This window comes from Rattus rattus, chromosome 3 (genome assembly GCF_011064425.1).
Source record: "Rattus rattus isolate New Zealand chromosome 3, Rrattus_CSIRO_v1, whole genome shotgun sequence".
NCBI classification, from domain to species: domain Eukaryota; kingdom Metazoa; phylum Chordata; class Mammalia; order Rodentia; family Muridae; genus Rattus; species Rattus rattus.
The window spans coordinates 15815322-15842738 of record NC_046156.1 but is presented as its reverse complement, the minus strand read 5'-3'; the positions used below and the strand labels follow the sequence as shown (position 1 = coordinate 15842738).

General features: G+C 44.9%; 1 protein-coding gene across 1 annotated transcript; it reads right to left on the bottom strand.

Annotated features, from left to right (window-relative positions):
* Window positions 1-360: 360 nt before the first annotated feature.
* Clca1 (chloride channel accessory 1) lies at window positions 361-26245 on the bottom strand. Its single transcript, XM_032897224.1, has 14 exons — window positions 26045-26245; window positions 21169-21309; window positions 20095-20242; window positions 17695-17800; window positions 15321-15501; window positions 13392-13610; window positions 12432-12659; window positions 10779-10953; window positions 8529-8635; window positions 6354-6569; window positions 5354-5615; window positions 4203-4376; window positions 2400-2633; window positions 361-1605 (listed from the first exon to the last, which is right to left on the bottom strand). The coding sequence occupies exons 1-14, from the start codon at window positions 26204-26206 to the stop codon at window positions 1226-1228; spliced, it is 2733 nt and encodes a 910-aa protein (XP_032753115.1). The 5' UTR covers window positions 26207-26245; the 3' UTR covers window positions 361-1225.
* Window positions 26246-27417: the final 1172 nt, after the last annotated feature.

The window sequence follows — 27417 nt, the reverse complement described above, 5'->3', positions numbered from 1 at the left end:
AAGAGACATCCGAGCTCTTTTGGTTGCCGCCTTCCTCTCTTTAGCGGTCAGGCTATGGAGCTGATGGCTGAGTTGGCAAGTCTTACGGCAACCTGACACGAGCTGTGGTCATTGGAGAGGACAGAGCCTTAATTAAAAAAGCACCTCCATAAAATCCAGCTGCAGGCAAGCCTACAGGGCATTCTCTCAGTGATTGTGGGTAGCGCTGCCCTTAGGCTGGTGGTCCTGAGTTCTATAAGAGAGCAGGCTGAGCAAGTTGTCTCCTTCACCTGCTTCTCACTATTATGTGTGTCTTGGCTTGTCCTAAAAGTCTGTTCTCTAATAAGGAAGGTCTGAAAGTAAAGACATTCACTCTAGGTGTCTGTGGAAACAGTGGATTACTTTATTAGCGTTTGGTATGTAGAAACAATGGCCTACTTCATTAACAGCTGAACATCACCCCTGGATTTAACAGAGCACCCCTAATTGAGCACATACTTGTAAGTGATTGTGGTGGCTCCTGTAGGCTCGCATATGTGAATGCTTGGTCCCTTGTTGGTAGAATTGTTTTGAGAAGCATTAGCCATTGCCTTTTGGAATAGGTATTTCACTGGGGGTGGGATATGAGGTTTCAAAAGTCCACACCAGGCCCAGTCCCTGGCTAATAGAATATTTGTAAAAAACTGTGAAACATATTATTTCTTTATCACTTGCCCTAAATCTACCTACCCCTCCCCATCTCCTTCTACTGTGGCTTTAAGCATCATAGGCACGTAGTATGCATTTCTAAACCCATGGGACCTCCAAGGTGTGAGTTCTCTCTAAAGTGTACCCCATTTCAAAATTGTGCAATCCTCATTCCTACCTAAAGAAAAGAAGACACATTCTTGATGATGTTAATCCAAGGTCCTGAATAAGAAACCAGGCCTTTTGTATTTAAATAGTTCGGTAGGCATTTCTGATAGTTTAGAATAGTAGTTAGTAGATTAACTAACTGCAATTGGATCTTATTTTTAGCCAAGTGCCTTAGGACAAACTTAAATCTACTCCCACCTATTGGTACAAGCAACACGAGCAAGCATTCAAATTACCATTCAAAGACTGAGCGACGGTTAAACTTTTGGATTCGAATAGATAATTTTTAATGCACCTGGGCCCAATTTTACAGCTTCACGTGTTACTACATCGCCCCCTTCAGGAAGTCTAAAATACAATGACAGGAGTGATTTACTTCTTGCCTGAAGATTCAGTGCAAACCTAGTGTCACATGCATTTCCCCTAGCCATTTCCACACTATATTCAGCACGTGGATGCCAGGAATCGTGCTGTTGATGCTGACATCGGGATAAGAAGGAGTTGAGTCTTCTGGTGGCTCCTGAGAGGGGATGAACAGAGACACCCGGGCAATGTTGGAGATTTCGGATTTCAGGTTGGACTTATCCACAGCCTGGATAGCAATGAAGACATCTGTGCCATTTCCAAAACTGTTGTCCAGTTCAAACTCAAACATTTCCTCGGAGCTGGCCTCCTTTGGGATGAGATCGGTAGTGTTCACTTCGAGTGAGGTGCTGAAGTTGTTTCTGAGGTCGACGATACTCGTGCTTATTCGGATGATGTAACTGGAAGCTAAAATAGAAAAACAAATTTTAAAAAGGAGTGAGAGGGAACACAATGACCAAGTCTTAATCTTTGAAAAATCTACTAGGGATGACATCATCATCTCATGACTTTACAGTGGATGATGGGAACCGGGTAACCATTTTTACAAAGGCTGTCACCCACTGTGCGCACTCTTTACTCATAGCGAAGAGGTGGATATAAAGTTGGTTCAGTGATGACGTAAAGCCTCGATGAGAGTTTGTGAGCCTGAGGCTTGGCTGAGGAAGGAAGGTGTTCACTGTTTATTAGCTCCTAATTTGGAAGGGAGGTTGGAGCTGGTGTTTCTTGAGCACTAACATGCTCAGAGGACCGTAAAACACTGATTCTAATTCATAGGGATCTTAAAACAGATTCTAGTTCGTCAGGTCAGGCTGCTGCCCATGCATTTCATAAACAGAAGGGCTAAGGCTCCACCCCAGACCTAAGTTTTATATTTGAGAGTCAAAGTCTAGTAGGATGGGAAGAAATTTCTTTCAAGGATATTTACCCTCTATCACAATCCTTCTCTAGAAACACCTTGTTTGTCAGAAACAAGCAAACAAGCAAACAGGCAGACAGACACAAACAAAACACAAAATCCTGAAGCTTTCTTTTCCTAGATAAAACGCCTTATTCCTTAAGAAGGTCGGCTTCTTAGATTTTAAAAACTGTGTCTTTAATTTTAGAAGCCATTCGAGATTCCCTGTCTTCAGTGTCCTCCTCCCAGCATAACCTCTGCTCGGTTGGTGAGCTCCTGTCTGGGGTCTGTACAGCAGTCTTACCTCTCCCGTGGTCGTAATCATCCCCAGGAGCCGTCCACGTCAGATTCACGAGGTTCTGCCCTTGGATGCTGGCCTTCAGGTCGGTGATTTGGCAAGGTGGAAAGAGGTCAGGAATGGGAGCCGCGGGGACGTTGGTGGCCACAAACGATCCCCCTGAGGATGTCCTGCTGAAGCACACTTGGCTGTCTCGAACATTACCAGTTTCAGGGTGTGGTGGATTCATTTTTACTTCACCTGTGTTAAAGTTTATTAAAACGGTGAAAATCACCACCACTGAAAGGCTAGCCTTCCCATCTTCTACTGGATCTTCCTTCCCACTCTTCCTGCCTTCCACCAACAAAAACCACTCTTCAGTCTGGGGCCAAGACCCCCAGTCAGGTCGCATAAGAAGAGAATGAGCAAACGGCCCTCCATTCTTTACTAACAGACGTTTCCTGGTTATAACAGGGGAAAAAAGACCCTAGAATTGCATTTCTTCTCTCGTTTTTGTCTTTAATTTAAAGACATATTTAATTATTTGCACAAAAGGGGAGCACGTGGAGGTCAGAGGACAAATTACAGGAGTGGATTCTCTCCCACCACCATGTGGAACCCAGGGATCAAACTCCAATTGTTAGGCTTAGCGGCAAGCGCCTTTACCTACTTAGCCATCTCATCGACCCACTGTCTTTCTAGTCTTCAACAATGTCAGTTTAGACTCTGTTGAAACATGGCATCGCCCGAAGAAGCCTCCTATCACTTTGATAATATTTTGAGTGTCGTACTCCCACTTACTTGGTACTTGATCTCCTTGGCTCTTGAGAATTTCCTTGGTTGTTTAATTTATGCAATTCTCACGTTTTAATATTTGTGCTTTGTTTTTTTTTTTTACTTGATGATAATTGGATATGAAATAGTTCACATTAAGGACTCCAATCCCAGTATTCTCTCTTTTTATTTGGAGACTGTCTCAGTATGTGGCTCAGGTTGGTCTCAAATCCCTGATCTTGCCTGGATCTCTGAATGCTAAGACGCCACACCCGATTGTCTCAATCACTTCCTAGGAAATCACTCACGTAGCAATTACAGACTTGGCTTCACACTCACACAAAACTAATTCTGTGCTTCAAAAGCTACTTGCGGCTGGCTCTGCCAGTGAAGCTCTCAGACCCCATCTTCAATCGAGCCATTCCGATCTCAGTCCAGCATTACTCGGAACTTACTTTCTCATAAATTCCACTTCTTTAAAACATTTTTTGTTGGTTTTAATATCAAAGGCAAGTCCTGAAATCCTTTAGACTCTGTTGCTCTCAATCCTGCTCTGATCCCGGGCAAATGTTTTAAACCCACAGTGCCTCAGAATGTCCTCTTTCTTAAAGACATGTTTTTCCCACTTGGTGACATGTGCTCGGTGGGGAGGAGGCCTAGCTCACCTCCCAGACAGTTTGTTTTACAGTGGGAGAAAGGGAGTCACATAGAAATATTATATTTTATCTTGTGGAAGATGTGATTTTGGACCAAAGTGTTTAACGATTATGATCTGCCTAATTGGTTTCCTCATGGGGTATTTTGCTATCTCATGGGACAACAGAGAATAACTGGGCACACTTGGGGGTGGGGCTGTTACTGGTATGTAGTGGATGGACTCCAGTAATACAGCAGAATCCTACATGACATAAGAGTGTACTCAGCACAGAGCATCACCCAGCCACAAATGCTATTAAGGTGGAGGAGGGACTCGGAAACCAAAAGTTGTCTCCTGCCTCACAGACTTGGTGGTTCTTCTAGACCCAAGTCTTTCAGTTTGCCCTCCAAATCACTTACCGTCGTCTTCAATCCAGCCATCTATGTACATGACTCCATTCTTCTGAGGTGCCATTCTCTGTCTGTCTGTAGTAACTCCTCCCAGAGCCCATATTTTGATGCTGTATCTACCATTTGCATCAAAAGCTGTAAAAAACCTTGAGTAGACACCATCATTCTTGGTAGCATCGGCACCTTGACGGGGAGATGAAGGAATTGGTGAATATCCTAAAGGCAACTGGATACCTGTATCCATATGTGAGTTAACATCTTACAGGGAAAATGAGCCTTAGCCACAAGAGACCATGAGGCTCAACCATGTATAGAATGAGGCCTGATGCCCATCTATACTGTGTGTGCACATACATACATGATTATATGTCAATCTTCTCACCCTGAATTGTCCTTTCCTTTTGGAATCAGGGGTCATTTCACACGTCTCTGTCATGACTGATATAACACGAGCTGTCAACTCACTCATTGTCAGGTCAAATCAGATTGTTCTATGTACATGATTGGGGAAGAAAAATTGAAACTTTCTCCCCAGGGTATGTTTAGGTAGGAAATTCAGTCATACATTTCATTCCAACAAAGACAGTTCTGTCACAGTAATCAGACACCTTCTACCAAAGGAACACAGAGTGCATTGCTTCCTTAGAGATTTCTTACGTGCAAGAAAAATGGGCAGAAGTTTTCACTTGGGGAGCAAGGCTAACCCAAAGTCCACAGGACTTCATCTTTATTGTTTTAAAGTGTGGCAGTACTTCTTTGCCAGTATTGGAGAGAAAGCAGTACCTAAAAAGTGTGTGGTGAACATGAAAATGAAGAAATACATGTCTATATGTGCATACATTTTGAGGAGGTTGTGAACCTGACAGAAAATGGCTGCTATTTCTCTTCACTTAGTTTGGAAGAGATAACATTCTGTGTAGTCTCTAATGAATTCAAAGCATCAATGCACTCTGGTGCTTGGAGGCTAAGGCTGGACCCTTCCTCATATTTCTCATCATTTTGAGATATGACATGGACGAGGATGCAGAGAGTACTTGGATCCCCAGTACTAGGTTCTCTGCCTCCGACTGCATGCACTGGAGGGTTAGAGTTCCTGTTGGCCATTCCATGGTGGTGGTATCTCAGAAGAAGATCTAATTTCTAATTTCTTTGATGGTTACCTGCTCCATTATCCAGTAATTCCAGGGTTACTGTTTTTCCATTCACAGATTCAATCAGGGCTGTGACACTGGCCCTGAGAATAGGCGAGGCTCCTTGGCGAATGCTTGCATACACGGTTACAGGACTGGGGAATTTCCCTGTGTTCTTATTCACTACCGGGGTCACTGTAATTGGAGGCAGTGTAGCACTTGCTGCCCGGGAGGTGACAGTCAAAGTGAGAGTCTGTGAGCTCGCTTGAATGCTGTATTTCCAAAAGCCAACCTGACCAAAACAGAGGCAGATATTTCCAGTGAGCATCAAAGGCCTAACTTCGCTCCCACTTACAACAAATGCCTCTGTGACTAACGAGTGTGGCAGGCACGTCTAAGATGTGCGTATTCTCCTAGTAAGATCACCAGTGTAAGGGGAAGCCCTGGGTCCTGCTAAGACTGAACCCCCAGTGAACGTGATTGTTGGGGGGAGGGCGGCAATGGGGGAGGATGGGGAGGGGAACACCCATAAAGAAGGGGAGGGGGAGGGGTTAGGGGGATGTTGGCCCGGAAACCGGGAAAGGGAATAACACTCGAAATGTAAATAAGAAATACTCAAGTTAATAAAAAAAAAAAAAAAAAGATGTGCATATTCTTGATTCTCTGCCAGTCAAGGTAAACATGAGTGCATTTAGACTGACTATGCGACTCCCATAGTCAAGACAAACCTAGTTAGGGATAATGAGGCTTAAGGCTGCAATGAGTGATCTCATTGATCACTGCGCTGCCTGGAATTTCCAAAGAGTTCTTGTCATCCCAAAGCATCAAGGGTCATTTGTCATCCCAACTCCTGTATACTTCCATTGTTTCTCTTTCATATGGCGGCATGAAATTACCCTTCCCCCTCTCTTGTCTTAACTGGCAGACTTCAATGAATGAAGAGTTTTCATTGTTTTCCCCCCAAAGTCAATAAATCTACAATTACTTGTAAAACAGTTTTGTCTAGTCTGCAAGGAAGCTGACTCCATACCTTGGCTATGCCTGGGACTTGAAGGTAGGCCACCTTGGTATTGGCATCTAGTACAAAACCACTTTGTTGCACTCCACTGGGATCCCAGATAAATATTGAAGGAGAATCCGTAGTCCAGGTGACAAGAAACAAGGTGTCCTTCCCCACTGTGCTGTCCACGATCACTGAGCCATTCATCCACTGCTTATTCTGGAGATTAACTCCCCTGCTCTCCAGCTGTTGAGAAGATCAACACTTTAATTCCTGGACAGCACAGTGTACGTCTCATGGTCTCACAAAACTGTCCTGACTGCCAGGAGCCAATCCAAAGGTCTGAAGGTATTCTTGGGTCTTTTGTTTGGTGTTTAGGGTCATTTAGGTCTTAGTTCTAAATCACTATTCCAGCTTCTAGTTTCCATGATACTGCTTTCTCTGCTCAAAAGGTTTATGGTTCCCCAGTTTTGTGCTCTTTGCCCCCTCCTCTACATCATTACTTTCTCCCTGCTCATCTGAGTCTTGCTGTTCCTCCAGAATTCAGTGCAAATGTCTCTTTCTTCATGAAACTTTCACCAATGCCTATCTCTTAGGACGTATGAACCACCTTCCTATGACCTTCGATGCCATTTTCCCCCTGGCTGTCCTTTGATGGCCATCCCATGATGCTCTAACACTAAATCCCAAGAAGGACTGACTGTACTCGTTTCTAACCCATGGAGAGATGATATAAATTATCAAGAATTACAAGTTACTAAGTGAGCGTCATGGGAGTCCCCAGGATGGTGGATGAACTAAACCACTGGGTAGGAGACTGCTCATTGGGGTGGAATTGGATGGCTGCAGAGTAGGGACGGAAATAGGGGAGAGCGTCATAGCAAACATGGTTTTGAGCGTTGTCTCTTGCATAATAATTCTGTATGGCTAAGTTGATACCTAGTAGAAGAGGTAAAGGCCATGGGGCCAGGCTTTCTGGCCCCACCGGTGGATAATGAATAAGTCTGAACGTAAAGGACTCTTCTTCTCATGGTGGGTTAGGAATGAGTCCTACTCACCTTTCCCTCTCTTTCCCTGTTTGTTTTCTTAAATTAAAAAAAAAAATCACAGACGTGCCTGGGAGTTTTTCAGCAGTGAATTGCTTCTCTGGAACACATTTGTTTCTTTGTAAAACAAGGCCCTTGAGTTTTAAAATTTCCTGCAGGACAACCAACATAGGAGCCATGGCTGTCTCCACAGGCTGGAAACACAGGGCATCAGCCGGCCCCAAATCCTATCTTTTGAACCCTGCCATCCAGGTTTGATGCCATTATTCCTCCAGGGCTCCTCAGACCTTGACTGTGAAAGCCCGAGATTCACTCTGTGCTGGTTGTTTAGTCTTTCCTCCTGCAGGGCTGCCCTGTCCAGCCTCCATGTGATCAGATTTGCCAATTCTTATGGTAGCCTGGGTGCCATTTTGGTTGTGTCCCTGGGAGGCCTGCTCTTCCTAAGGGGAGGCAGGGTGGTGGTGTGGATCTGGAGGGAAAGGGGAAGTGAAGGAAGGGAGACTGGGGGAGGGAAGAAGAGGGGAGAGGAGGAAGGAGAGACTGCAGAGTCAGGATGCAAAGTATGAAAGAAGAACAAAAGAGAAAATCCCTGCAGCCATTCTAGTAGAGCACTTTGTTCTCAAAAATAGGCTCAAGACATTTGAACGATGATTTGAGCTTCTTAGCATTTTAGAACCAGACAAGCCCACAGCTTTCTGCTCCATACAGGGGTAAGGTTCTTCAGTCAATGTCAGTTAATGGTAGACTCAGAATCGAGATTTGTGAGTCTGAATGGACTACATGGGGTTTCTAGAGTGCAAAGTGCCGTGTCTCTGCTCCAGGAAAGTCATGGCAAATCTTAGGAACTCAGGCCAAGGAAGAACTGGGCACATCCTGTCTATACACCTGTCCTAGAAAATGGATGGATGATTGTGAGCCAATGTGAGCCAATCATGTTACAGAGAGAGCTTGTTAGCAAATGCTTACAGGGAATTATTAGACACATTTACAAAATAAGTAAATGCCAACTGCCTTTGTTAAATAAGGGAGCTTACATTTGGGGAATGATGTCTGATGTCAAGATGAATTTTAATTAATGCACAAAGGAATGTAGAACTCAAAGCATCCAGCAGTCTAGACTGATTATAAGCAGACAAGAGAAATCAAATAGAACTCTGACCTGGATGGAGTGCTGAGAGATAGCTGCATTTCCTGAGGAGAGAGCTGCGAAAGCATCAACAAGACCGTTGTTCTGAATCTGATCGGAAGAATACGTCTGCAAACCTCCTAAAATGCAAGCACATTGTCAGATGTTATCTTTCCAGGGAGCGAGCATTGACAACATTTTAGCTATAGCTGTGATAGCAGGAATCACAATTCAGATCGATAGCACACACGAGTGCATATTAACTTACAAGTCGATACTGATTCACATTGAGACATAGCCTCTGGTAGCTCAAGCCAGCCATACATTCACTGTTTAACCAAGGATGACCTTTACTCCAGATCCTTCTGCCTCTACGCCTCAACCACTGGGATTTCAGGTTCATATCACCGTGCCCCACTGATACTGACTTTTCAATCCTAGTAATGAGTAGCTTCAGAAATACCCATCATGAAGCCATGTAAACTATCTACACAAACACCCAACAGCGTTTACAAACTAAAGGCCATGTGCTTTCATATGAGGGAGTCTATTAAAGCACAGTTCACACTGATTGGTTTACTCTTATTTAAATGCAGTTCTAACAAACTGGGTTTTAAAGTTGTATCTCAAATCAAAAAATATACACGTGTGACAATATTAAGAAATAACAGTGGACGGAAGGACCATTACAGAATTGGGATGTATAGGAGGAGAAAGGTTAATATTCCAGGCCTGGAAGTTTGGTTAATGCGGAGGTTGGAATATATTTTGTCAAGGGAGTGGCACTATTAGGAGGTGTGGCCTTGTTGGAGGAAGTGTGCCACTGTGGGGGTGGGCTTTGAGACCCTTGTCCTAGCTGCCGGAAAATTAGTCTTCTTCTGTTTGCCTTTGGAACAAGATGTTGAACAGCTCAGCTGCTCCTGCATCATGCCTGCTTGGGCACTGCCATGCTCCCTCCTTGATGATACTGGACTGAACCTCTGAACCTGGAAGCCAGCCCCAGTTAAATGTTGCTCTTGTAAGAGTTGCCTTGGTCATGGTGTCTGTTCATAGCAGTAAAACCTTAGCTGAGCCAGGTATTGAGAATAAGTGTAACTGAAGAAGTAGACAGGAAGCCACTTGTAGCTGTTTGATATTCATTTATTTGTGTGTGCATGTGTCATGGTGTGTGTGTGTGTGTGTGTCTGTGTGTGTGTGTGTGTGTGTGTGTGTAAAGGGCAGAGGATGATTGGTGGCAGTTGTTCTCTCCTTATGGACCATAGGTTCTAGAACTCAGAACTCAGGTTGTGGGCTTGGCAGCAAGCACTTGTGATCACAGAGTCACCTTAGATAGTCACTTTTAAACCGTTAAATGGCATCTGAAGTCAGGGACCATGTTTCTGTAGTGCTGCTGGTGGCCCACGTGTCCTCCTCCAGGTGAGTGAAAGTCTGCTTTGTTCTAAGTGTTGGCCACGTGACTAACGGCTGCCTCATTCTCCAGAGGACTGCCTTACCCCAAAGGGCCGTCCTACACAGAGAAATGATTCGTATCGCTGCTCTGCTCCAACAATAAATGCCCATTGACTGATGGACGAGGCAATACAAGAGGGGAGTCCATCTGTCTCAAGGGAGGACCACATTTGTACTGCGTTTCTAGTCTATAGGCCACTCAGCTAGAGCGAGGGTACAGTGCAAATTTGCTTCCATTCCTTGCTCTGTTTTCTACTCTGTCCTCAGTCTCTTTTCTTTTGAGAGCTCATGTGTACTAAATCCTCCATCTCAGGCTGTTTCTAGAGAACATGGGCAGATATATTATCTCCAATGGTAAAAATTTATATGTTTAATACTATCCCCAAATAAAAGGAAGAGTTCACAGATTCTGCAAAAGAAGCCAGGGTCAGAGGACCCTGTCTGCACCATCTGTTAGTGTGAGACACAGATACACAGCACCCTGGTCTTTTGTGAAGAAACTGCCCGTGCACTGCTTGACTGAAGTAGCCTCTGGTTGGTCACCAGGCTCTTCCCCTCCTCCCCTCTTCCCCTTCCTGTCTTTCTTAGATAAAGTTAAATACTCATAAGGTGCCCTAGGAGGTTTCTTTGAGTTGTCACTAGGGTGTTGCACCGTCACTTCCCACAGCCTGGCCTAGCCCTGGAGCCAAGACCTTAAGGAGAATGGGCAGCATCCGTTCTAACAGTCATTTGGGAGAAGCATAGCTACTTGGTGATCACCCCATCTTTCTGAATGCCCCCTTTCCTGGCTCCTCAGGTCACTGGAGCTTAGAGTCCACCGTTATGTCCCCTCACCTGTCATTTTGGACAGCTGTTCAAGCTCTTTAGCAGCAGACGGTCCCAGGGCCACTGTGTGAATGATGGCCCCACTGTTCTTCACCAGGTCAAAGCAGTTGCTAATGGTGTTGTCTTCCCCGTCGGTCAGCAGCACGATTTCAGCTCCGTCAGTTGGATACTTCTTCTTTATCGACTAAGAACGTGATTAAGAGCAGGGATTATCAGTCTTGAGGTGGCCGGTGTGTGTGTGGACATTGCCTTTACATGGGACAAGAAGGGACCGAGTAGAGGGACCAAGTGGATGTCTGGGAATGTTGGAGGAGCATCTGTCTAGCAGTGACACTACATCATGGAACTCAACAGTGATCTCTTCCCCAGATGATTCGCCTTCCCCAGAAAAATCATGCTGTGCAATGCAGTGTGCTCCGAGAGACAGGCAGTTCTGGGAGAGGATACAGGGCTTTTGAGTTTGGTTTCGAGATCCCATTACAAACATCAGGAAGCAGGTGAGGGTGTAGCAGACTCAGAGGAGTTTTAACTTCAGCCTTTTAATATCTGACAATATCAACTGTATAGGCTCCTACTGTGTTAACCAGATCACAGATAGTTGCTTTTTCATTCCCCTTCTGATGAAAGCAAGCACTTTGTTTCTTTACACACACACACACACACACACACACACACACACACACACACACACACACACACAGAGGCATGCATGTACGCATGACTTTTTGATGTTTCTTCTTGGAAACAGGTTCATGTAGCCTACAAAGGTATCGAGCTCCCTATGTAGACAAGGGGGACCGTGGCCCTCTGATTCTCCCACCCATATATCCTAAAAATAGTTGTGTTAATAAGAGGACAGTCCACCTGCCAATGATAAATAAGATTAGTATGGAAAGAAAATGAAATAACAGTGTATGTGATCTACACATCACTGCAAGGGTGGAAAGAGACCAACGTGCAAGGCAAGCAGTCCACCTTCCGGCCCACAGCCCATGGTTATGGATGAAGAACGTATGGCCAGAAGGCTGGCGGGGAAGGCAGAGGCACAGGAGACCCCTCCCGACTGCATTCCATGTTTGAGTGCTGATAGGAGATCACATGCTGGCCTTGGTGAGGTTGGAAGGGAATGAACAGAGACCATGAGCATGTGAAAGAGCCGGTGCCCAGGATTCTGAGAGCTGTGCTCATGACCCTGGTCTGACCAAGTGCTTCAGGGACTAGGAAGTAAGAGCAGTGGCCTGGTTTGATCCCCTTGCTTAATTTCTTATAATTGCTGTGTTGTGAAGGACGGGCTGCAGTTTCCATGTTTCCCACGTGGACACGGAGTTGGGTCATCAGGTAAGACTCAGGGATCCTGCCACAGAGCTCGAGAATGTGTGACCCAGTCGAGCTGGACAGAGGAGGCACATCAGACATACTGGGAGTGCAGGCATGCACCCAGGAATCCTGAATGCTTAGGTGCAGAAGAGGAGAGAAGGAGGAAAGCCATACTAACTCCGAAGGCATAACTCTCTGTATCGCTATACCCTTCCACCACCATGTTGTCCTCCGCCATTGTAATTCAACCTGACACCAGCCATGTGTGGAAACTCTGGAAATGAAAACGTCATAGGAGTAAATGCCACCAACAGTTGCAAACAACCACAACGGAGAGCGCCTTACTGTAAATGCTGCCTGAAGCCCAGAGCATATAGACGTCCCTCCTGAAGCTACTGTGGGTAAGCGCTTGATCAGCAGGTCTCTGTCAGCACCACCGTTTAACTGTGTGAGTTCGCTTTGTACATTGGCGGTACGGTCGAAGGTCACCAACCCGACCCAGGATCCCTGCTCCACGGTCTGCAGCAGGAAAAGCCGGCTTGCCTGATTCATTCGGTTAAGACGGTTATCGCTCTGAAAGAACAAGCAAAAGAGCGGTCGAGTTGGCCCTTGAATGAGCAGACTGACAACAGACCAGGTTGAAGAGTTCTTAGAAGTGGCTGCCTTAAAGTAAGTGTGTGCTTAAGCTGTATCCTTTCAGGGTGGGTGTTTTCCATTTGTGCCTGGGTAAAATTTTAGAGTTTTTGCCTAAATAGCAAAAGGCAAAAAAAAAAATCTATCTTCCATAATCCCTGGAATATAATGCATTAGATACATCTTGTATGGAAATCTAGGCCTAGTTATGTTAGCAAAACACGAACAGCATTAAGCTTACCTAATTAATCAGAACTTTGCTCAAGTCGGTATTATTTTAGTTTGACAAAGGGGGCAGTTGATAATGAGTCTGTGGAATGAAGCGGTGTGAGCATCGTGTGTGTGTGTGTGTGTGTGTGTGTGTGTGTGTGTGTGTGTGTGTGTGTGTGTGTTTCTCATCACCTTGAGCTCACTCACTGGTCAAGGAACCACAGGGATTTGCCTGTCTCTACCTGCTCAGAGCTGGAATCACCGGCAAGTTTGGGGCCTTTATGCTTGCAAGGCAAGCACCTTATCTGCTGAGCTATCTCTCCAGCCCAAGACAGGTATTTCTGACCACAGAGCTATTCCTGGGTTTGACCTCCCTGTTGTGTTTGTTCTCTACCAAGTCCAAATTGTATCACGCACACAGCTATGATCCACCTCTCAAAGACTAAGGCTCGGCAGACCTACCTGCATGCTCCCGGACTTATCGAGAACGAGGCACACGATTCTTTGTCTGGTTTGCAGCAGTGAGAAGGTGGGTGTGGGTGGCTGGGCTGTCATGGGAGTGGTTTGCTTGAAGTCCTCAGATTCCTGGATGACTTCCCAAGTGCTTCGGAGGTTGCATCGTTGGTTTTGGGCATTGGGGGCTTCTTTATTGTGATTTTTTTCTGTACAGAATTCAACCACCTGAAATTGCCAATTAGTAACATACATGACAGCAATCAATAGATTCTTTAAAACATCTAGCAAAACAAGCACTCTTTCCACTCCCAGGCTCCTCTGCTGGTTTATAACCCTGGCTGGGTCTCACAGTGGTGCACAGCAAGCCTGGGAAAATCATGGTCTGCATCCTGTCTCAAGCCTTGTCTTCAGCCTTACTGGACCTTTCATGCTATTCCGCGGCGAAGGCCTGCCTGCTATAAGGTGGTTTCCTTCACTCCTCAGGTTCTCTACGTGAGATGTCACCTTTCTTCACCCCACACTCCAGCACAATCTCGCCTCTGAACCCTCACACTGACAAGCTCCGTTCCTTTACTTTCTGAACCCCATTAACCGACACGCTGGGTTCAACCTTGAACACGCGTCCTTCCAGCTCTCTAGAATTCATCTGCAGATCTGGTTTCCCAAACGCCATGTCTCCTCTCTATTCCATCACTTTTCTGGATGCTTCTTCACTTCACGTCCTTGCTCATTTCCTATTTGATGTCAGCACTAGGCCCCTGGTCACCCAGGCCAAAAAAACACAGGACATTTCTGCACTGCTCCCTTCACAGAGCAACCAAGATCTAGACATCTCTTCCTATTTACAGTCTGTAGTCCTCTCCACCGTCCCATTTCAATGAAGTCTCCGTCATCCGAGTCCTCATGATCTTTCCCTCACAGTACAGTCAGGACTTATCTGACCTTGCTGTTTCTCCATGTTGTTCGCCCCACAGCTGTTTGAGAACCCTTCCCTTTTATTTCCATCTATAAGACTTTTTATATTTACACTGTGCATGGTATTCTATGTATGTTGGGTGTCCAGATATGTGTGTGGATGCTCATGCCGTTGTGCTCGTGTGGAGCCTGAGGTCCATGTTAGGTGGCTTTCCCGGGCAAGCGCCTCCTTCAGGTTTTTTGAGACAGGAGGATTTCCTAGCGAATCTGAAATCCATCTCTTTGATGAGACTGGATGGCATTGACCTTTGGTCATCCACCTATCTCATCTCTGGTACCCTCGGCTTGTTACACGGGTTCTGGGGATTGAAGTCAGGTCCTCCGAGCTCAACCAGCAGGCACTTTACCTTGTGAGCCATATCTCCTTAGCCCTACAAGACCCTTTGTAAGTCCTGCGGCTTCGGATAGCAAACGACATGACAAACTGCAGCTTTTCCTTCGCTCCCGCCCCCCGCACCTCGCTTCTGGCTGGGTCGTCTAAGTCTTTAGTTTTTCCTACACTCTTCTACTGGCTCTCAGACTTGTGTGCTGTCTTCTCCCTGTGCTCAGGATTCATTACCAGGGAGTTCCTTCCCCATCACCATTCGCTTTGCCAAATGTTTCCCTCATTGTCTAGCCCTCTTCGAGAGATCGCCCCTTCAGTCCTCCGCAACCTCAGAGTGCAATGTACAAATGTCCACAGACTCCTTTGCCATCCAACTGTACATGTGGGCTAGAAACCTGGCAGACACATTGAATTTTGCTTCCTCAAGATTTGGCCCAGGGTGACACACAGCAAGAGGTCTACATGCTTGTTTTCCGCAACCCAGCTTATCATGATGAGAATCAGCTGCTGAGTTCCCCCTAACGCTGGCACTGTGTCTAAAACTCATTGTCCCCTTGGAACACCTAGGCAAAAACCAAACCAAACTGACCTCACTGAATTTATCCAAGCATGTGGGGAAAGAAGAGGGCACTTACAGAGTTGATATTTTGGTTAAACATGATGGACGCCTTCTCTCTCTGGTTTTTATCTGGTATGAATACACAGTTATCTTTATACAGTCCCGTTACTCTGTCGATTACGCACTTTCCGTTAGTGATGCAACTGCCTCCCTGGCACCGACGAACTTGATGTTTACCGGTAATGGTTGCCGAACATCTGAAAATACACGAAGGTTAAGTGGTAGGTAATGTGACCACCTTAAAGGGTCTGCCACTCAACTGAAATTTCTGATGGTTGTCCTTCTCTACGACTCTTTTTCATTAAACCTCATATACCAAAAGCAGTATGTTTATATCAGAGTCAATTCTGTTGCCAGAAAGTACCTGAGGAGGTACAGTACCAGAAGAGCATGACTGAGTATCAAAGTCCATAGACTACTCCAATCCAAGCTGCTCCCTTATTCTGGAAAGCTCGAGTCCTATTAGTTCCCCACAGGACTTGCTGACATCAGCTATCTTTATCCCAAAAAGTTTTGGAGCAGTGATTGTCTGTTCATTGACATTTAAGGTTCATTGACATTTATATTATATGCTTATGGGTTTTATTATGAGTGGATGCTTTTACCCATGTTTCCCTTTTAATCTACAGAATGGAGTGTATAAATAATAAAAACATAAAAGAAAACTCATTAAAACTATAAAGAAGAAAAAACATGTTTCACCCTCCGAAATAAACGTCTGGTTTGTTGAGAGGTTTCCTGTGCCAACATAAGAAGGCTTTGTTTTCAGATTAAAAAGAAACTTACAGAGGTACATATTTAAAATCTTAACATATAGACACGTACAGCACATTCTTGTACAATGCGGTTATAATGAGTTCTATTCTTCGATGTTATATAAATCCATCCTAACTTACTAAATTTACTTTTTCTTTTACTTTTTGTTGCTACCAAACATGAACACCTGTTAAGCACATCAAATTCCCTCAATATAGAGACATTCCATAAGTTCTATGACTCTAGAGAACCCTGACTAATATAGTGTTGTTTTTTTAGTTTGACAAGTTTATCCAATTGGGAGAGATTCTGTTAATTTTTTCCTTAGTTAAAATTTTTCTTTATGTCTTAAGAAACCTGACCTCTCTTCATAGACTTTTTATTCAAACTCTGTTAAGTTATTATATAAATTACTGACAATATACAATATTTTATTTAACCCAGTCTTGAAATATATTTAAAAATTGACAAGCGAAGTCCACTTTATTACACTCCTTTCTTAGAAATAATCTCACTCAGTGAATGTGAAGGTCTTTGAATGAGACACAAATTTATATATTTGACTAGAACTTCATAAAACTTGTGAAATCAACTTTACTTGAATTTATACATTCCAAGTATTGAAATCCTCCCTGTCTTGAATTATTTTGTAGTTTTCTTTAAATTTATCGTCTACACTTCTTACTGTGTTTTCGATCGGATAGCTGCTGCCTGGAGCATGGTATTTTCCACTATATGTTTGAATGAGTTATTGCTAATACATAGAAAAGCACCGGTAATAGTCCCTTTGCATCCTGTCCCTGTTGACTTCCCTTGACAGTCTTGCCTGCCCTTTATGATCGTAGGTTTTCTGGGCGGGATCTGTGTGAGCATCACTTCCTGTCCTCCCCTCTGGTGTTGTGTGGTTTGCCCTGCCCCAGTTCTGTGTGTGACTGAATTGCTTCTCCTCTTGCTGACGCTGTCCCTATTAGACTGCCCCTAACATTTCTCTATCAAATATGGCACGGATTGTTGGATTGCATCGATCTTATGTAATGTACGATGAGAGTAACTTCTGGGCTTACAAATACTTAAAAATGTTTGTTTGGAAGACAAGGGACTGTGGGTATTGTTAATATGCTTTGGTGAATTTTCCCTTTAAGGGGGTGTGGCAGTCGTGTTGTCTAACATGCTCCTCGGCTGTGGAAGGGAGAGCAAGCGGCTAGATATTTCCAGATCTTGAAAGCACTGAGTACAAAACAGCCTTGCTCTTAAGCAAGGATCCGGTATCTAATGGTGCGGAAGCTCAGAAGAGACAAGTGGGAAATACAACAGGGGTTGGGAATGGCACCCGCTGGCTGAGATTTGAAAAATCAAAGCAACATGGTCATGTCAGCAAAGGGACTCTGGGTTATGGTCTGCGTGACCCAGAGACCCCAAGCAGAGGTACCAGGCAGACTGTGCCTGGCAGTGATTTACAAAGTAGGAAACTCAGTTAACAGAACCACTTGCAAGAAAAAGCGTTCATTTGTAGAAGCATAGAGTGTCTCAGAGATTGGAAATGAGACAGAAAACTGGTATTTTAAAAGTCCTTCAAGGAAAGGTTGGTTGCACTTTGAAACAGTTTTGGGGAAGTGACATCAGAAGATACATACCTTACTGCCTGGGGCTTTCCGTTGGATAAATAGAACTTCTCGTTGTTGTTGTACTCGTCAAACACCCCCCATCGGAAGTGAGCCCACTCATGAACAAACGTCCTGTCTGAGGGAAAAAAATGTCAAAGAGCTGAAGACGATAAACGGGACATAGACCCGCACGAGAAAGAACGTTCTTCTAGATGCTTGTTTTTGCTTTGCTTCGTTATAGATTTCTAAATAATAAAACTGGAAGCTTGATTTCCTGAGTGGGACCTGACATGGCAAGTACAATACGTGTATCTATTTTGACTTATCGTGTGTCCCTGGCGTGATCAACGAGAGGCAGGGAGTTATTCATACACTGGTCAGGCAGCTGCCCACCACGTCCTGCTTGGTCTTGTAGAAGACATGCAGGGACAGAGAACTGCCTTGCTGCACAAGGGTTAAGTCCAACTGCTTAGGACAGCATGGCGGCGCCTGAGAACTCCAGCCCTTTCCCTGCTCTTCACCCTGGGCTACATCATCACAACAAATGCCTCAAATGTTTTTTCTGTAGGCCAGCCAGACTCCTTTCACCTCTGGCTCCTTTTTCACAGGCTTTCTCTTGCTGGCCTCTCTCACTGTCTCTACAGTGATAATTACTGTTCTTCTCTCAAAAATCAAGCTTCCGTCTAGGACTGGTGACCAAGGCCTGTAATTCCAGCTATTAAAGAGGCTAACATAGAAGGATCATCAGTTCAAGGTTAGATGGCAACACTTTTGAGATCCTGTCTGCAAAGCATTAGGGAAAAAAAAATCAAGCCACCCAACTGACATCCTAACATGCTCAGGCCAGCCTAGGCACTCCCGGGCAGTTCCATTCTATCTCATTGTTTGATGTTTTTCAATTTATGCTGTCACCGAAGCTTATCTCTGGTAAGGCGGGCAATATGATTTATCTCCTGTCATATTTGGGCAAATCATATCTAGAGATTACTAGGCACCCGTTGAGTATGCCATATTTGGGCGACTCTTAGTGACTTCCGTGTATCTTAGTGTTTCTGAATTATAATTAAGGTGGGCTGAGTTTGGATGCCTAGGTGAGAGGGCCACTCTGAGGATCAGCTCCAATCTCCTGTTCTGAGGGTTTGCACTGAATTTTCCTTCAAGTGCTGGAAAGGCAATGACTGTTAAAGGTAATGGAAGACTTTGAGGGCAAAGGACAGGGCTAGGGTTATGTTATATGAAGGAATCATGTAAAGGAATGGTGTGATTCCCAGCTGTGGTGGCTGGAGTGAGCTCAGGACTGGAATAGCAGTTAGATCGGTTAACTCAGCACATACTTACTGAGTCATAGGTCAGGAATTTCCTGTTCTAGTTTTGAAAATGAAATGCATTATCGTAGAACAAAGAGACAAAGTTCAGACCACTCTAATCGGCGATAATAATGTGGGGGTTGGGCACACAGAACCAGGGCTTCCCTTTCTCTCCTGCCTAAGAAGACCAAACTAATTCTGGAGCATTCTGACCATTTTTAGACATTATTCTTTCAACACTAGTTATTCAGGAACCACATTTGTGTATGTGTATGAAGCATATACATGGACTTTGAATATTTCTTTCAAAGATTGATCCATATAGCTCGTATTGACATGATTGTTTTTGTAAGAATTGAACTTCTTAAGGGTTTCCCTGTGCAGTCCAGGCTGATTTCAGTCTCGGGATTACTGGTGTGCACCACCACTACACACACTCAGACACACAGGCACATGCATGTGCACACGCATGCAGAGAGAGAGAGAGAGAGAGAGAGAGAGAGAGAGAGAGAGAGAGGAGGGAGGAAGGGGGGAAGGGAGGAGGAGGGAAGGGAGGGGAAGGGGGAGGGGAAAGGGAAGGAGGAGGGGGAGGGGGAAGGGAAGGGGAGGGGGAGGGGAGGGAGAGGGAGAGGGAGAGAGACAGGCTTTGGGAGATGACCACAAGATGACACTACATGCTCTGAAGGGACTGGCACACAGTGCAGCACCACCATTAATAAATGAAGAACCTCAGCCTCTCCTGAAGTCTGGAATCAAACCCTGCTGAGTCAGGAACTCAAATCAGGTGAACCCGAGCACACTGTCGCCATCTGGTGGCTACCTTATGAACTGCAGGAAGGTGATTAAATTTAGCCAGGTGAAGCCTATAGATCCATAGAAGTCTAATGTATCAGGCCAATCAATTTTACTGCAATTGCCTGGCACTACACTAGTTCATAAAGCCAAAATGCCACACCTATGCAGGCATGCAAACCAGGGTTAAATTATTGTTCAGAAATCCGTGTCTGTGACTTTTTGCTTCTAGTTTGTCATCTGCAGGCTTACTTAGAACAAGAATACAGTATTTAACACACAACTGGTGTGTTATGTGTCATTTTCTGGAATGATTTTGCTGAGTCCATACCTTGTGGGCCATACTCAGTCTTCTTCTTTCCTGCTAAGAAGTCAGGAGTCAGGTGAATCCTGATCCCCCTTTCTCCACATGCTCCTATGTGCTCGGTGTAGGGTTCATCATTACCTATGGGGCTGGTTGTTGACACAAGGACATCAGCCTGAAATACAATGAAAGATGATATTACCATTTCAGCAAATATATTGGCCTTACTCACAGTTGAGTGATTTTGCCACAATTTCATTTCATTCTTCACTATTTCCCCTGAAACAACCAACCGACTGAACAACCAACCAACTGAACAACCAAGCAACTGACCAATCAACCAATCAACCAAACAACCAATCAAGCAACTGACCAACCAACCAACTAAACAACCAACTGAACAACCAAGCAACTGACCAATCAAGCAAACAACCAAACAAACAACCAAACTACTGACCAACCAACCAACCAATTAAACAACTAACCAACCAACTGACCGACCAACTAACCAACCAACCGACCGACCAACCAACCGACCAACTAACCAACCAACCAACTAACCAACCAACCGACCGACCAACCAACCAACCAACCGACCAACCCACCAACCAACCAACCAACCAACCAACCAACCAACCAACCAACCAACCAACCAACCAACCAACCAACCAACTAACCAACCAACCAACTAACCAACCAACTGACCAATCAACCAACCAACCAACTGACCAACCAACCAACTGAACAACCAAACAACTGACCAACCAACCAACCAACCAACCAACCAACTAACCAACCAAACAACCAACCAAGCAACCAACCTACCAACCAACCAACCAACCAACTAACCAACCAACCAACCAACCAACCAAACAAACAAACAAACAAACAAACAAACAACTGAACAATCAACTGAACAACCAAGCTACTGACCAACCAACCAACCAAACAAACAAACAAACAAACAAACAACTGAACAACCAAGCAACCGACCAATCAACCAAGCAACTGACCAAGCAAGCAAGAAAGCAAGCAAGCAAGCAACCGATCAAACCAGTAAATCGCAGAAGAAAATAGATGTCTAAAAGAATTTGTTCTCACATTTTTTAAGGTTTCAAGTTTTGGCCTCTTATATTCAGGTTTTGTGTTCCAATTCTCAGGAATCAAAATGGCAACATTTTTGAAGTAAAATCTTTTCCCTGTAGCTTCAAACAGGTATGGAGAGGCCTGAGTCACCATGTCCTGGGAGGAGAGAACACACTTAACAACATCACTGAGAACAGATTGAGTTACAAGTTATTTCAAGACACATCTGTATTTTCCATTCAAAAGCCCAACTAGGCAGGGAACATGGCTTCCTTAAATACAGCAAGCAGTCTCTCTGAGTGCTGACCATATATATCATAGACTCTGGAGGCAGATGCTAATCCTGACTTAACCGCTTCTTGAGGGCATTAGACACTTTCCAATTCTAAGCTCAGATTTCACCACTTAGAGCCTGAGACATGTTGTCGTGAGTACCTCACAAATGACATCACATGTGTGACACCTGGGAAGACGAATGCTTTCTTAGCACTATTCTTACTTCATTACATTTGATCCCTTGACCATGAATAACAGTTGGAGAAACTGAACTGGGGGTATAATTCTCCAGGTCTCAGCACACAATGGTGAACAGTTAAGCTAAACCTAATGTTACATGTTCAAGCAACATTCATTTTAGTATAGTATTAAGCGTTAGGTTTAAGGAAAGAGCATCATTTAGTATTTGCAAATTGTGCACAGCTTTATCTCTCAGAAATGAAGGAGCAGCAGTAGCAACTGCTCCTGCAGGCTCCCTGGGGTGCACTGCGACCGGATGTACAGATGATACTGTAGAAAGAAGGCTTTGCGCCAGCTAGGACGGAGACTGAGCATCGACAGGAAGTAAAAAGAGAACCCTGGTGCTCTGGGATGGTCAGGGAATGAGCCACAGCGCAAAGAGAGGACAACAGAAGTGACGGATTAAGGCCAGGGAGTGTCCCTAGCTATGTGCTATGCGCGAGACTGGGTGAGCCATGTCTACAGAAGGGAGACAGCAATACTGTGGGAGTGGAGTCAGGACAGTGAGAGGTGAGAAACTGGAGACAGTGACCACAGATGGCAGGTTAACAGATGCTTATTTAAGTTAAAGTGGAATGGGGTCTGTTTGTTGGAACAGGAACTTTTCCAGTGTGGAGGTGCTACTTGGAAAACAATAACACTAAAAGGAGGGGTCAACACAGGAGCAGAGTCCTGGCTGCAGCAGACCTCGAGTGGGGACTGTGCCCGGGGGGGGTGGGGGGAGAGGACTGCCCGTCTTGGTGTTGGGAGGTTGTGTTCAGCTACCCATGCAATGCGGAGTCTTGCTCCTGCCTTCTCTGTGGCTAAATTTGGGGAGTTGACTCATGTTCTCCATGCATATCCTCCCCACATTTCAAACAGTGGCCATACCGATTCCCTTTCTAACTTAGAAAACAAGCTTAGGGCTTTGCATTTCTACACCCCAAAGCCCAGATTTTAACAGTCACTGGGAGAATTTAACATACTTTCTTCCAAAAATAATTTTTTTTTAATTTAAAATCGGCAAATGCTTGACGGTTGGGTGTAAACCTGACTGTGTTTGAACACCTGACTGCAATTCCACCCACGAAGTGTGACCGTTTGATGCTTCCCGACACAAAGTGCAAGCAGCATGAAGTAAACACTCTTGTCTGCATGGTTTAACAGCAGAGACATGCGCCATCTGCTCTGCGTTCTGAGAGTGTGGCATCATGTCCACACAGACATGCAAACTCCGGCTGAGAGCGGGGCGTGTGTGTCATTGTTGATTACTGGATGGGCCCGGCGCTCCCTAAGGACAAGCATGGAACCTGACATAATGTAGTTGCTTTGCAAATATTTGTTATATAAATCAAGGAAAGGCTGAGTGACTAACTGAGCAAGTTATTGATGAGTGAAAGTGGTACATTAGCACCAAGCCAGCTAGGACCTGGGCTCTGTGCACTGAAGAGACACCACTGAACACTCCCTTTGTTTGCATTCTGGACACACAGCAGGGAAGAAGGGAGACAGAGAGAGATATGAGACAGAGACAAGGAGAGAGACAGAGACAAGAAGAGATACAGAGAGAGACAGGGAGAGAGACAGAAGAGACAGAGAAATAAAGAGAGACAGAAATAAAGAGAGAAGCAGAGACACAGAAACAGAGACATACAGAGAGAAACAGAGACAAAGAAATATAGAGAGAGACAGAAACAGAAGGAGAGAGACAGTGAGAGATAGAGATAGAGAGACAGAGGCAGACAGAGACACACAAACAGAGAAATATCGAGACAAAGAGACATAAAGAGATGGACAGAAAAAGACAGAGAGAGACAGAGACACAGAGAGAGAGAGTGACAGACAGAGACAGAGAGATACAGAAATAGAGACAGAGACACAGAAACAGAGACAGAGAAATAGAGAGAGAGACTGACAGAAAGAGAGACACACAGAGACAGAGACACAGAGAAGTAAAGAGAGAGAGACAGAGAGAAATTGAGAGGGGGATGGAGGGGGAGAGAGGAAGAGATAGAGAGTGTCTCCCTGAATTTCATCTTGGGACGTCCTCACAATGCTCCAGCATGGAACAGTGGCAGTCCCTACTCCACATACACAGGCAGGAGACTCCTGAACACTGTCTTGCTGACTTAGGAACTCTGTCTCAGGCAGGGGCTCAAGGCAGAGAATCTCCCCTCAAAAGGAAGGTTATTGAAGCGGAGACTGAAGAGAACAGCAGCTGCAGTCATGGTGGGCGTCTCTGACCTCCTCAGACCTTGGACATCAGATGGGAGGAGCTGACTTTTACTAAGCAGGGACCCTCAGGACACCACTGTACGACTGTATTCTTGTAGCCCAGAAGGAAGCAGGGAAATCCATCTTAGCTCACACAGTTCAGTCATTGCTCTTTCTAGAAAGCTAACTTAATAATTGTGGTGAGAAATTGTTTTCAGGAGGAAGCCCACCAAAGATAGTGAGGGCAAGAAGCTTCCTAAAACTCCAAGTTGCTGTTATTAGAGATAGCGTACCATGTTTAACTGGCCCATCCCTGAAACATACTGGCTGGACACAGAAACGAAGCAGCCACACGTCTTTTCCTTTTTCTACCTTATTTCTTTTCGTCTTTGCTGTGACAGTTAAAAGCTCACTCTAGGTTTCAGATTATTGCTTAATTTTGGGCATGAACTTCTCTGTACTGAGGATGGTCTGATGGCCTTTTGGCTAGGGACAGAAGCTTCCTAGGAAGCAACATCTTCCCTCCATCCTCCATGCTCTCCCTGCTTGAGAGATAGTCTAGCCAGGAACTCCTAACAGACAAAGATGGTTCTCTACCCAAACTCCACTTTCCAGAGTTTGCTTCATGAGGCATCATTGGAAGAGTCTTCTGGACTCTTGTTCCAGGAACTTGCTTTCGGAAGGGATAAGAAGGTGACCAATAGACAAGGGGCTCAAGGGGGCCCTAACCTTCACTGCTCAACTGTTTGCTAGGTAGATTACCAGAGAGAGAGAGACAGACAGACAGACAGACAGACAGACAGACAGACAGACACAAAGAGACACAGAGATATACACACAGAGACAAATAACAGTCGTTGCCTTTACTTGTGTCCACTGGTGACCTCACGGGGGTTCCATGAATAATTCCCATCCACTCGTCACACTGATTGCCACTAAGTGTGCCACTAAACAAGACTAAAATCATGAACCCATGAAAGAAGCTGTGAGACCTGAGAAATGCTGATGGAGATGGGAGAGACGGAGGGGTATATGTCTGTGCACGTTTGTGTGTGCTACGAATCAGAATGCATTATCTGCATTATGAAATTGTCAAAGAAGGAAACTAATTTTAAAAATGGTAATGAAACTGAAGATAACATGTTGCCTACTAATGGAGTGCATAAACAAAATTAAGCTAATATGCGAAAAAGACTAATGAATAAAACATAAAGAACTGAAAATACAATAAATTAAAACTGTTGCTTAAGTGCAAGAGAAAAGCAAGCAGAAGGTAAGGGACTCAGGGACAGCAGCAGGGACTCTGTCCAGGTGCTGCTGCACATTTCTCATATGCTGCTCACAATGCTCTGTGCAAGAACTACTTATCAACCCATTTTACAGAGCAGGACACTCACTCATTCCACGGTGCTGACCCTGGATGTGCTATTGACAGACTGGGGACTCCAGGTGGTCTGTTAGAAAGAGTTTCCGTCTTATCTTAGTTTTAGCTCTTTACTGTTCTGGAAGACCTCCTCTCACCCCTCCACACGATGACCTTCTGAATGACTCTTCCAGCAGTCCCCAGACAAGAAGAGGAGACAAGGTAAACCCCTCCCCCACCTCCCACCCTCACCTGCTGCAGCCCTGAGCTGACCCCTCTGCTCCCAGGTTGGAAAGATGCAGAATCTCTGCCCACTGGAAGGGTGGTCTCTAAGCTAGAGCCTTACGTTAGGAACCTCAAGTTCCTATTTAACATCACGAGTTAGTCATAAATAGAATAAAACAGGGTCTACTATGTGCCGGGGCTAACATCCTGCAAAGATATTACCTGCCCTGCAGTTACTGGTATCTGCTGAATACGCTGCGTTTGCCTTTCTCTTGGGGCGAAGTAGATTTCAGTGGCAACCTTCAGTCAGTAAATGCACCCGTCATTTGTTAAGTGCCAACAGCACATCTAACTCGGAGCTATGTGCATTTCACTGACTTGTTTCTCATAAACACCCTAGTGGGTAAAGAGTTATTGGTTTCCTTTCCTAGATAAGGAATCTGAGATTCAGACGTAAAAATATCCTGCCAGCCCAACAACTAGAGCAAGACGAATCAGGTTCCCTTCATCACAATGTTATGGCCGGATGAGGATTTCATTGGTATTAGCTAATTAGGACTTGCCAAAGCATAGGTAATTCCCACTGGAATGTACCTTTATCTGTTGGATGAGGGCTTCATCTTCCGGCACATCGTGGTCTATGGCAATGACGATGCCTTCATAGCCATTGTTGTTCAACTGGATGAGGGAATTGCTCAGAACCCCTTCCAGAAGGTAGAGAACCAAGAGGAAGACAGGACTCTTCAAAGATCCCATCTTCAGCTTTCCCTCTGGAAAGGGTTGGTTCTAGAAGTATCTTTACCCCTATATATATAGACACAAGATACACATAGTCTTCTCAACTTATTGGAGGTGATTTATTATAGGCCTCTAACCTCTTGACCCTTCTTTACCACATTTGTTTACAATATAAGAGGAAGTATTGTCTAAAAACCCAACTGTGTACTTTTAAGTGTTTCTAATTAAAAGGAATGTTGGGCTTGCCCCCGGCTGCACCAGGTGCTTGAGCAAGGGTGGGAGATCCTAATCTGGTTCCCCAGAAATGCTGATCCAGGAAAAGCAGGTTGTCTGTTGGAGTATCTGTTTACTTACAAATATTTGTCCAGTTAGGGACACTGACCCACCCACTCCACCCCTGAACCCCACCTTTCCAGCTTGACATTGATACGTTTAAGTAGGCTTTGGTTTTCTGTAAGGACTCTTGCTGTTCTCTCTCTAGGTGAACTCCCCGTTTCTCCTCAGCAGCACTGGAGCGACCTCAGCATCCCTCACAAGCTCCTTCGCGTCCATGCACACCGAACGCATCAGGGAGTAATGCAGGTGCCACTAAGTATTTCACAGTGGAGAGAAGAGGTAAAACTTTTATTTCGTTTTGCAAAACAAACTCCGCCCAGTTCCCTCAGCCCCCCTCTTTGCTTCTCTACCCCATGTCTTCTACCAGTCAGTCAAGTTTAAACCAACAACATGGAATCCTTTTGCTGAAATTCTGTCACTCTGAAACACAAATTATGGAAGATCTGTTACCACAAGCTTACCAAACTTCAGAGGAAAGCCCAAAGTGTCCCGCCATTGCCCCTGACTTCAAATCACTTGGAGATAGTTTTCATCCACTTGGCCTTCAGATAGACAAAGGCACCAATCCTACCTTGTCTGTCCATTCTCTCTGGCATTCGGCTCATAGCAGCCAAGGTAGTATTTTCCACATCAAACAACTGAGTAGAAGTTTAAAGTCCTCATCCACATCATTCAAAGTGCACGTCTATAGGAAAAGATGACTATATTTAGCATACATACAAATACAAAGTTGAGATTTCGGGCCAGAGAGATGACTATGTGCACAAAGAAAGGGACTTTGCTGTCAAGCCTACAATCTACATTCATGCCTTGGAGCGCTCGTGGTGATAGGACCAGAAAGACCCCTGGTAGTTGTCTTCTGAATTTTAAATGCATGCCTTGGTCCATGCATG